This window comes from Grampus griseus (assembly GCF_964374135.1).
Source record: "Grampus griseus genome assembly, chromosome: 10".
In the NCBI taxonomy this organism is placed as follows: Eukaryota; Metazoa; Chordata; class Mammalia; order Artiodactyla; family Delphinidae; genus Grampus; species Grampus griseus.
In genome coordinates, this window is record NC_139004.1 from 21881230 (window position 1) to 21893394 (window position 12165).

General features: G+C 40.3%; 2 protein-coding genes across 2 annotated transcripts in view; both read right to left on the reverse strand.

Moving 5' to 3' along the window:
* LOC309829118 (zinc finger and SCAN domain-containing protein 23-like) overlaps window positions 1-12165 on the reverse strand; it is a gene marked incomplete at both ends in the record, with an annotated part of 102922 nt that overhangs the window by 22651 nt on the left and 68106 nt on the right.
* On the reverse strand, window positions 975-1916 carry LOC309829062 (olfactory receptor 2B11-like; the record flags this gene model as incomplete). Its single annotated transcript, XM_082664775.1, is given in 3 exon segments — window positions 975-1658; window positions 1661-1714; window positions 1716-1916. Coding segments are annotated over 3 exon segments (939 nt in total).

Consider the following 12165-nt stretch of genomic DNA (forward strand, 5'->3'; position numbering starts at 1 on the left):
TCCCAAGTGCCGCAGCTAAGACCCGGCGCAGGCAAATAAATAAATATTTTAAAAAATGTTTTCTTGAGTTTAGTGAGCTGTTCTAGGAACCCTGACTTTGTAGCTGGTTGGTCAGAAGTACAGGTGGCCTGAACTTGTGATTGGCACCTGAAGCGGAGGTATTAGAGCAGGCAGGTAGCTAGATATGAGCAGAGAAAGGGGGTGGGGAGCACGGGTCAGGTGACAGGAAACCTTACATCTTGAGGCGACAGGGGTCCTAGAGGCAAAGAAAGGTGGCAAAAGTGGGAATCTCTGGCTTCCGAATGTAACCTTTTGCTTGTTACGCCCTCTTTACAATAAAATTAGCCTTGCAGAGAAGAAGTACCCATGATGCACCGATACCATGACACCTACAATTAAGACCAAGAAAGGGCAAAAATTCCTCCTCCCCCGGGGAAGGTGGAGCTGGGATGAAAATCAGGAAATTTGACCCCAAACCCCGCCCTCCTCAATGAATATTTTCTGCCCAATCATTTTCACACCCTATATAACCAGCTTGCCGAAGGAACTCAGAGCAGCTTCTCACCTGAGCCTGCCTGCTCTCCCTCCTGAGAGTGTACTATCAATTAATAAATCCTCGCTTTGCTTCCTTAGCCTCTGTGTCTCGTCTCTGAAATGTCTCTGGGATGAGACAAGAACCTACTCTCCAGTAACAGAGGCAGTTTTGTGGAATTGAGCCCTTAACCTGTGGGGCCTATGATAACTCTGGGTAGTCAGTGTCAGAATTGAATTGAATGTAGGACACCCAGTTTGTTTCAGAGAATTGGTTGTTGTGGGGGAAAAACCCAACACACTCGGTGTCAGAAGTGGTAAACAACACACAAAGGTTTTCTTGAATTGACTTTTGAGCATGATTTTGATGGAACGTCTATTTAAAGGAGGATATATTTCAGGTTATTGTTGGGCTTTCCCATTCAGAATAAAGCATCATTTTCTCACATTCTCTTGGACAAAATGGCCCTCTTCAGAAGTCTCCTCAAAGCTCCTTTAACATCCTTGTTCCTAAAGGTGTAGATGAATGGGTTGGCCATGGGAGTAATAACGCAGTAAAATAGCATCAGAACTTTGATGACATCTTGAGGACTGTCCCCTGAGGGCTGTATATAGATGTAGATGCCAGAGCCATAGAATAAAGACACCACCAGTAGGTGTGATGAACAAGTGCTGAAGGCCATAAGTCTCCCATCAGCAGAAGGGATTTGAAATACAGCTTGGGCAATATAACAGTAAGAGACAAGAATCATGGAGAGGGGACCCATTATCAGGAAGGTAGCCACCACTGTAAGCTCGCTGACTGTGGTGTCCACGCAAGCCATCTTAATTAGACTGGGCAGCTCACAAAAGAAGTGGTCCAATTCCTGGTTCCCACACAGGGGCAGCTGGACTGTGAGTGTGGACTGCAGTAGTGAATTGGCCAGACCAATGAGCCAAGCAGTGCTGGAGAGCTGCCAGCAGAGCTTGTGGTTCATGATTACAGAGTATCTCAGAGGCTTACACACAGCCACATAGTGGTATAAGGCCATGGTGCCAAGCAGGACACATTCAGTACAGCCTAGCCAGTGAAATACATAGGCCTGGGTCATACAGCCTGTATAAGTGATGTTCTTGTTGGGCCCTCCCCCAGGTTGAACAGCTTTTGGGGTAGAGTTGTGCTGGTGAAACAGAGGTCCAAAAAAAGAGAGGCTTGTGAGGAAGAAATACATAGAACTTTGGAGTTGGGAATCTATTTGAGAGACCAGAATAATAGCAATGTTTCCCAACAGTGTGAACATGTAGGAGATTAGGAGGGCAAAGAAGAGAGGAAGATCCAACCACGGATATTTGGCAAAGCCTATGAGAATGAAATCCTCTGGAAAACTTTCATTCATGTGCTTCATTGAATTTTGATGGGAGACACCTGCTAAAATCTAGGAAGAGAAGGGTGATTTTAAAAACCCTGAGTTGTCAGAAGTTTTGACAATAACAGAAAAAAATACTTTTATGGGGGAGCAATGGGGTACACCCTCAGTAGAAATCATAACATTAATGAATATAATAATTAATAAGTCACATTTGAAAAATCCTTTCAGTAGAGAAAGTGGTTTCATTTTTTCCCCCTAAATCAAAGCCCTATGTGATGGGTTAGTGGACATTCATTATTTGTTATGGCTCTTCTGTATGATTAAAGAAGTCATTGGGAGGTGGTCTTCTCCCAGCTACCTTGCAGCTAAGGGAGTGTGTGACCTAAGAGGTGGGGTCTTGGGTAGGTGCTTAGGTAATGAAGGTAGAGCCTTCATGTATGGGCTTAGTGCTCTTATAAAAGAACCCACAGCGATTCCTTCCTTTCCACCATGTGAAGTTACAGCTACAAGGTGCTATCTATTAACCAAAAAGTGGGCTTTTACCAGACACTGAAACTGCCAGTGCCATGATCTTGGATTTCCCAGCCTCCAGATCAGTGAGATAAATGTTGCAATAGGTCTCCTGGTCTCTGGCATTTTGTTATAGCAGCCCTAATGGACTAAGACATATGTCATCAGGGAAATACAAATTAGAACAACAATCAGATTCTACTACACACCTATTAGAGTGGCCAAAATCGAGAACAATGACACCAAATGCTAGCAAGGATGTGGCACAATAGGAACTCTCATTTGCTGGTGGGAATACAAAATGGTAGGGCCACTTTGGAAGACAGTCTGGCAGTTTCTTACACAACTAAACATACCCTTACCATATGATCCAGTAATCACACTCCTGGGTATTTACTCACATGAGCTGAAAACTTACATCCACACAAAAGCCTGCACAAAGATGTTTGCAACAGTTTTACTCATAATTGCCAAAATTTGGAAGCAATCAAGATGTCCTTCCGAAGGTGAATGGATAAATAAACTGTGGTACATCCAGACAATGGAGTACTATTCAGCGCTAAAGAGAAACAAGCTGTCAAGCTATGAAAAGACGTAGAAGAACCTTGAATGCTAATTACTAACTGAAAGAAGCCAATCTGAAAAGGCAATATACTGTATGATTCCAACTATCATACAGTATGTTTGGAAAATGCAAAACTATGAAGACAGTAAAAAGATCAGTGGTTGCCAACGTTTAGGAGGGAGGGATGACTAAGTAGAGCACAGAGGATTTTTAGGCAGTGAGCCTCCTCTGTATGATATTATAACGGTATATACATGTCATTATACATTTTTCCAAACCCATAGAATGTACAATACGAAGAGTGAACCATAATGTAACTATGGACTTTGGGTGATTATGATATGTCTGGGTAAGCTCATCAGCTCTAACAACTGTACCACTTTGGTGAGGGATGAAGGTAAAGGGGGAGGCTATGCATGCGTAGGGGCAGGGGTTATATGGGAAATCCCTGTACTCTTGCTGAGTTTTGCTGTGATGTGAAACTGTTCTAAAAATAAAATCTTAAGAAAATTGTGATACTTCCTTACTGAGTGGGATGCAGAGTAAAAGGAACAATTCTCCTGATGGCCCTCTCCATACCCATCAGGTAAACAGGGTTTGATTGCTGCAGGCTCTGCCAGGGCAAGAAACACTACAGGTCCTTGCTAATTTGGGCCAGAAATTTGGAGACCGTATATGGGAATGAATTCTGAGAGTGTTTGACCCAAGAAATTAGATATGAATTTGTCATAATTGTTACCTCTACCAGAGAGACTTGTTTCAATTTACTGGCTGGAGTCATGAGTATGGTTTTCATTGGGTTTTTTTTTTTTCTGTTGTTTTAGTCAACACTAAAACCTGGTCAGTTTAAAGTGACCCATCTAAATGATGTTGATTTGTGAGAATCCCTTAGCATATAGTAGAAGGACCCTGAAGATGTGTGTGGATTATGTAATAAGAACAGACTGGTGTTGAGGACAAGATCCCTTGTCATGTCTCCAAAAACAAACAAACAAAAACAACAGGAATTGGACCATCTGACCATCTGTGAGAATTGAGAAGAGATTTTTTTTTTTAGGTAACCATAGTTCACTAAATGATTCCACTGTGACTAATGTTTATGCAGTCGTGAAAGTGTAAACTCTCCATGCTGATATAACCAAAAAGTATGATATAAGAGTATCTGGAGAGTAAGACATAGACATTCTCTCACTCTCTCTCCCTCTCTTTCTCTCTCTCTCTCTCTCTGTCTTTTTTCCTCACTCTTTCTCTTTGTTATGTAAGGGTTAAAAGATCTCATTTTTTATAGTAAGTGATAAATAAGTCATACTTAAAACCAAAAAAACACAAATAGAGTAAACACTTGTTATTAAGAAGTATGGGTAAAACACTGAAATTATTAAAGATGTGTTACCTTGGGAGACCAGGAATTGAGAGTGAGGAATGATGAAGAAGGGAACCGCTATTTTTCATTATAAGCCCATAGTATTATTTTATTTTTTTAACTTTGAACGCATATGTCTTTAATATAAATGAAAATTAAATAAGAAGGAATGGAAGGGATCTGAATATTTGTCAATGATGGTGAAGGCATTAGAGTTGTACACGTTGTTTGAAAGCGTGGAAAGCACACATCATCACTTACTGTAGCATAGAGTGCATAACATGGCGTAGTGGAAAAACAGGTTGCAAAAATAACTTGGGTCCAGGATATGGAAAATCTTGAATACTAGGTTAAGGAGTCTGATCAAATGAAGATTTTTTTTTTCAGAAGAGGTGAGAAATGATTGGAGCAGCATTTAAAAACATTTATTATGGCTGAATAACGAGGGATTCAAGAAGAGACTGGAAGTTGGGAACTCAGTGGGGAGGCTACTGCAAGAGTCTATGGGAGAGAGGCTGAGAACGTTAGCTCGGAGAGTGGCAGTGGGAATCAAGAGCAAGGTATGAATGTAGGAGAGAGGAAGGAGCTGAAAGAACATTTGAAGTTTTAATCTGAGGTGCTGAAAGAATGGAAATTCAATTAAGAGAAAGAAGCATGTATATGAGGATTGATCGGAATACGTGATTTAACCAAAAAAGACCTCCCAAAAGAGATAAATTTAAAGCTTGACTTATAACAATTGGCTCTGAGGGTCCATTCACCAGAGTATGGATTCCTGCTTCATCCAGACACCTCTAGGTCAATTTGACTAACTACACATTTACATACAACCACTTGAATTCATGGCTAGGATGGTTTGTTGCAGCTGTTTAACCACCAAGGACAGGGACGGGGACAGAAAGAGGGAGAGGCAAGGGAGTATGTCTCCAAAAACAGAAAAGAAATCGCCTGCATCTGCCAGGAAGTTCATGCATTTGTGTATAAAATGGCTGAGGAAAAGAGTAAAACAAGATCCCATTGCCCCCCACCCCACCTCGCAAATCCTCAATATTTTATCATTGGTTATTCTTTATATTGTTTGATCCTCAAATTTATCTTCAGAGTATTGGCATTTACTCATTCATTCATTCATTCATTCACTTTAAAGCAAAAAGATAAAAACTTTATTACTGGGAAATTCTTGCTGGTCTTCCAATAGGGATGTGACAAAAATGACAGAGTATTGGTTTTAGAGAATTGATTTTTAGTGACTTGACCTGCTTTCTCATTCCTCCCCATCTCCTAGATAATTGGATTTTTTTGGACATAATTCTGGGATCAACATAATTTTGAACAAGTGACAACCATTTGTTTGGCATAATGAGAATTCATTTAGCTCATGGAGGCATCTTATCCTGCCTGATATTGCCAAAACTCAGAACCTTCATTTTCTGTCTCAAAACAAAACACAATACCATCTAGGCTGGTGTGAATAGAAAGAGACATCACTAGAACTTACCTCTTCTTATTTGAATCTGTATTAAGCAGATGTGTTTAGCTATAGAAGCTTAGTCAGGAGAAAGGTTGCAGAAGGGTTGGATTCCAACAGTCCTGAGAGAGGGAAGCAAGTATGATCAGGTCAGCACTTCAGTAAAAGCCACCAAAGGTCTTAATATGGCAGGTAGGGTGAATGTGATTCTGGAGGCATTGGATAATCTCTCCTGGTTCCAAATCTGATTCAAAGGCAGATAAAACAAGTTCACACCCAGTGTGCCAGTGATCCCATAGGGGCTGTCACTGGTGAATTAATCTCCCTGGAGACAATATCTATCTTTTATTTATACTTTTGGTTGTGATTATAGATTGCATCAGTTCTTCCACTCATTAATCCCATCTTAATAGCAAGGGAGAGCAGGATTTACCCCAATAATTTTCAGAAAGAAAACAAATATTGTGCTATTAACAATAATGATGTGGGAACATATGTTTATGTATGACTGATTCACTTTGTTATAAAGCAGAAACTAACACACCATTGTAAAGCAATTATACCCCAATAAAGATGTTAAAAAAAAATAATGATGATAATAATGGCTTAACACATTCTAGGCAACTTATATGAATTGTGTCCTAACAACTCCTTGAGGTAGGTACTATTATTGTCCTCATTTTATAGTTGAGGGACTTAAAGCTTAAAAAAGGTAAGTAATTTGTCCAAGGTTCATAAGGCTCACACACTTCCAGAATTCACACACCAAGTGGATGCTCTGCAAATGTCATGAGCAAACATAGGTTTTTAAAATATCTGTAGTGTTTGGGGTACATGCTTATTTGGTCTTTTCAACCATATTGCAAGCTCCATGGGGGCAAGGTTTATGTCCTCTTTTTCAACCGGCTAAAGCGCAGTGCTGATCAAATTAAGATCCTCCTTTTATTTCTTATGAATGCAGGTATAATATCCACATCTCCATCACAAGAAGACCATCTCAGAGCAGGTCACTCCTCAGAACAAGGTAGAACTAAAGAAGCAACTGAATAAGTACTTTAAAGGACAAATCCTTGCCTAATTGTCTGACAATGCTTTTTTTCCTCCTTTTTAATACTTTGTATTTTAATTTGGGGGGGATGTTAATTTTACAATAAAAATTATTTTTATTCATGAAATCGTTCACTCTTTTTAAAAAAATAGTTTGTACCTTTGGTGCCATGTTGAGAATGGCCTTCTCCACCTCAAGATGTTACAAATATTACCTACATTTTGTGTAATATTTTATGGTTTTACTTTAAATATTTTATAACAGTATTTTCTGTTTTTACATAAATATTACATATTTTTACATTTAAATCTTATTACCTGATACAAAGTGTCTGACAAAACTTTTATCTCAACACTTTCTTCACATCCAAAAACTCCCTTTTCAGGCTGAACTTCCAAAGTTATTAGATGCTGTCATGACTGAGTTGTTACTCAGAGCTAGGCCATACAGTCCTCCCTCTTCCTACTTGTTATAGACTGGATGTGTTCTTCCAAAATTCATATTTGGAAGCCCTAACCCCTAATGTGACTACATTTTGAGACAGGGCCTCTAAGGAGGTAATTTATGGTTAAATGAGGTCATAAGGGTGGGGCCCTAATCCAATAAGACTGGTGTCCTTATAAGAAGAGGAAGAGACACCAGAGCTACCTTCTGCCCTCGCTCTCACTCCCATTCTTCCCTTGCACGTACAGAGGAAAGCCATGTGAGGACACAGTCAGAGGGGGCCTTCTACAAGGCACGAAGAGAGGTCTCACCAGAAACCAAGTCTGATGGCACCTTGATTTTGGACTTCTAGTTCCAGAACTATGAGAAAATAAACTTCTGTTATTTCAGCCACCGAGTCTGTGATATTTTATGGCAGCCCTAGCTAATACACTGTGTTTAAATCTAAAGAATCAGGGCATGAAGACAGCATGTCCAAGGCAAAAAAACAAAACAAAACAAAAAATCACAACCAACCAACCAAACAGAGCCTAGGAGATGAAGAAGATTATTTCAGTTTGTTAGTTATATGGCCTGCTCATTTTTTTGTGGAGAACCTCCTACATAGATTTCTGAGGTTTTATTTTATATTTTCCTCCTCCCTAAGTTAAACGAGTTAAGCAGCTGTTCACTGGACTGATTATCTTCTAGCAGAAAAAAGACAGTTATCTCAGGATCCCTAACCCTTAGGACTAAGGTTTGAGATCAGTCTAAGTTGCTTAATTTTATTTAGCTCTGTGGCCAAAAACTTCATTCTTGACTCTAATCAAATAGAAGACAGATATAATGAGAAAAGCATGGATTCCAGAATCAGACAGACCTGAGTTTGAAATTGAACTTTCTCACTTACTCTGTTACCGTGAATATTATTGAACCTATTTCCTCATCTTCAAAGAGCTGATCATAACACATATTTGACAGGATTGTTGGGCTGATTAAATGACAGCATGTCTGGAAACTCTTGGAATGTAGTAGACTTCCAATAATGCTAACTAGATGATAAAGAGGGTAAGTAGATGTTCATGAATTAGTACAAACGTGCTAATAGCATAGCTGGACCTCACTTTCAGTTCTGCTTTGTGTGTAATATTTTAAGCAGGATTTTTGCAAATGTGATTCACTTGCTTCAAAATCACTTGGAGTGCTTGTTAAAAACACACATTTCTGGGCCTTTCACCAAAATAGAATTAAAACCTCTGGGGATGAGTCCCAAGAAACTGTGTTTTAACTAGTTCCCTAGGTGATTTAAATGTCTACTAAGCTTGGGAATCATTGCATTATAGGATCATTCCATTTTTTAAATTGCAGAATTAAAGTTCAGTTTTTAGTGGGGTCAATATATGTATTCCCTTTGGGACTAAAGCCCTTCCTTGAAGACTGAGGGCGTATAAGCAAATGTAAATTACTGTTATTATAATTTAGTAATATTTGGAAAATCATATATAAAAGAGATAACATAATGCTGAGTTTCCTAGAATCACTAATAAATTACATGGGAATTCAGAAAAAAGCATTAAGAGTTGGTACAGTTTTGTTGCCCCCTCCCCCAATTAAAAAATAGAGGACAGGGAACTTCAGCAAAGATGAAAAACAGAAGGTCATTTTCTTTCTGTTTCCATAAAGAGACCCACCACCTTTTCCTTAGGAGTGAGAATTTTTGTAGTCACAGCTGCTTTTGAATGAGTGGATCAGAATTCACAGTAATACTGAGTACGGTGGAGAATTAGTAGTAATGAGGGTTTACTGAAGAATTTGGCTTCTTAGGGAGAGGGCAAAAGCCAAGGCCCCACTGGGACTCGAACCCAGGATCGCCTGTTTACAAGACAGGTGCTTTAACCAACTAAGCCATGGAGCCCACACATGAGCCTGACTTTGTTCTAGATCTGTCCTTACTGTGAGATTAAATATTCCTGACATAGTTTTTGTGATTCAGTGCAGCTTATTGTGAGAAAAGAGACAAACTCCAAGAAGACGTTTTGCTTACTTAGATGCGCTGCAGAGCTAATACAAGCGGAAAAAGTTTGGGCAGCTTGAATGTTGGGACCAATAGCACTTCAATTAGTCGAAGGATATAACCATCAGTAAAAGTCGAGGCTACTCACTTTTTCCAATTAGGATAAAGTCTTCTAAAAGCAAAATTTGCTGTTACTGCACCTCGTCTTCTGTAACTAAGATTCTTCATTCCAATAAACTAAGTGAGGAACTCTAAAAATGGAACTCCACTAGAAGACTCTTAGACAGCCGGGCTAGGGCACCTAGTGTCCCTACACGTCACTTGCACTTAGCAAGCAGTGACTTGGAGGGGAAGAATCGGGAGCGGAGAAGAGGGGGTTGGGAGTGTAGAGTTCAGCTACACAGTCAGACACATCGCTCTCAAAATCCTAAAACACCAATGTCAAGGTCGCTGTAAAGACTCCGATCAGAAAACCACAGGGGTAGAGCCCCTTGGAGTGGGGGACGGGGAGAGGCAGAATGGTCCCCTGCTGGCCACAAGGTGTTCCCTGGATCCAGGTACAATCCTCCTTAGGTGAAGAGCCTTACGGTTCCAGAGAACCACCCGTTGACCACTCCCTGCCCACCAAGCGCCTGATTTCCAGTGCAATAGGTCGTCAGCTCGCAAAGAGGGCGACACCTTCTTCCTTATAATCCGGTTCCTTCACCCCGCGATGACTCGCTCTTTCCCCCCCTGTCGCATCCCCCGCGGGGACGAGCAGAGAGCTAGGTCTGAGGGCGGTCCCCTGATCGCGACTGCGGGCCACCTGAACGCCCAGAAGGCTTTACGGGGAGCTGACTGGGGGGATCGTGGTAGGATAAAGCAGGTGACGCTCGCAGATGCGCCTCTGATATTCCCAGGGGTAGGAAGCGAAGCTCCTATTTTGTACAAAGAAAGCACAGAACTTCCTTAATATTTTTTGGAAATGAGAAAAACGTTTGATTAAAACGTTTGGAGGTAGTGTGGGAGCCTTCTAGGATGCAGCATTAAGTCTCTAATTTCTTTAGAAACATGGGTTCAAATCCCACCGCCACATCCCAGCCCCCTCAGGTCGGCAAGTGGAACCCCAGTAAACAAGCTCTTCCTTAAAAGCTAACGGAAAATTCACACTTCGGGGAATTAGTTTAGGTGAGAAGAGTTCTTTCACCGAGGGCAAGAACCTAAGGGTGTGGGAAACTCTCCTAATCCAGTCCTTTCCTCTTTCCAATTCGTGAGTTTCTCAGAGACATCCAAACTACAGAACTACAATGAAATAATATTTTCTACCTAACAGACTGGTAAACAAACAAACAAAAATTGTTTGTGGTAGCGTTGCCTATTAGCACTTGAAGACATTGTATGAGTTTCCTGTGGCTTCTGTAACAAATTACCAGAGCTCAGTGGCTTAAAACAACAGAAATTTATTTTCCCACAGTTCTAGAGGCCAGAAGTCCAAAAAGTCAGTATCACTGGGCAGAAATCAAGGTGTTGACAGGGTCATACTCCCTGTTGAGGCTGTAGGGGAGAATCTGTCCTTGCCTCTTCCAGCTTCTGGTGGCAGCCAGCCTTCCTTGCTTTGTAGTTGCATTACTCCTATCTTTGCCTCTGTATTCACATTGTCTTCTCCTGTTCTGTCTCTGTACTCTCCCTATGCCTCTCTAGGACACTTGCAATGGTATTTAAGCTCCACCTGGACAATGAAGGATAAAGTCCCCATTTTGAGATCCTTAACTTAATCTCTTCTGCAAAGACTCCACCTTTTGTTTTTTGGTGGGTTTTTTTTTTGGCCGTATAAGGTAATATTTACAGCTTCCAGCTTCCAGGAATTAGGATGGAGATATCTTTTGGAAGACCATTTTTTAGTCTACCCTACAGTATTAACATATTGATTCCTCCACCCACAAGCAAGAGATTAACTGGTTATAACTTCAGTTTATTTCTCTGTAAAATGGGAATAATAATATGAACTTTCTTATATATTACTGAGAATATAATATGACAATGTGAAGAACTATAACAATATCTGGGGCTTAGTAAGAACTAAATGGCTGTTAATTCTCATTGTCACAGGAATGCTCTGTGCTGGCCAGGGTGTCAAGGAAACAGGCCCTTCCTTGGCTCTATAAGAGGATAAATTAGTAACATTTAGGGAAGACTAAGACAGGAACCACTGAAATTACCATCACACATATGATTTGATTTAGCAATTGCACTTTTAGAAAGTTCTCTAGTACACACCCTTATGAAATGCAGATATTATTTATTTCAACATTGTTTATATTGTTAAATGTGGCTGGTTAAATTTAAGATATATCCATAACATGGAATACTTTTGAGACAAAAGAAAAAGAAAAGAAGCTCTTTCTATGTTGATATGAAAACCACAGCAAAATACGAGAAGTAATAAAGGCAAGATGCAGTAGAATAGGTCTGAAAAGTGCAAAATGTGAGGAAAATAATAGACTTCTCCTGGCTTGCATGCAAAAAGTATACCTTTAAGGTAACTCCAGGCTCTGACATGTTTGCGTGAGGAACCAGAAACCAGTGCTGGGGGGAAATGAAGTGGGATGAGGGTAGACTTTCACTGTATATCTATTTTAGTAATTTTGAACCATGTGGAAGTTTTACTTATTTCTTTACGAACATTTAAAAAACATTCAAAAGAATTCCTTAGATACTAAATCGTGTTCTTTGATACAAACAATTGGCAGTCAGACTTTTTTTGTTTTTCCCTTAATTACCCCTGAAGTTGGAAGAAAATGTTTTCCTAACCTCAAGCAATTTCTTCAAAGCAGCGGGTTTGATAACAAAGCTGGCAGCGGTGGGATTCGAACCCACGCCCCCGAAGAGACTGGAGCCTTAATCCAGCGCCTTAG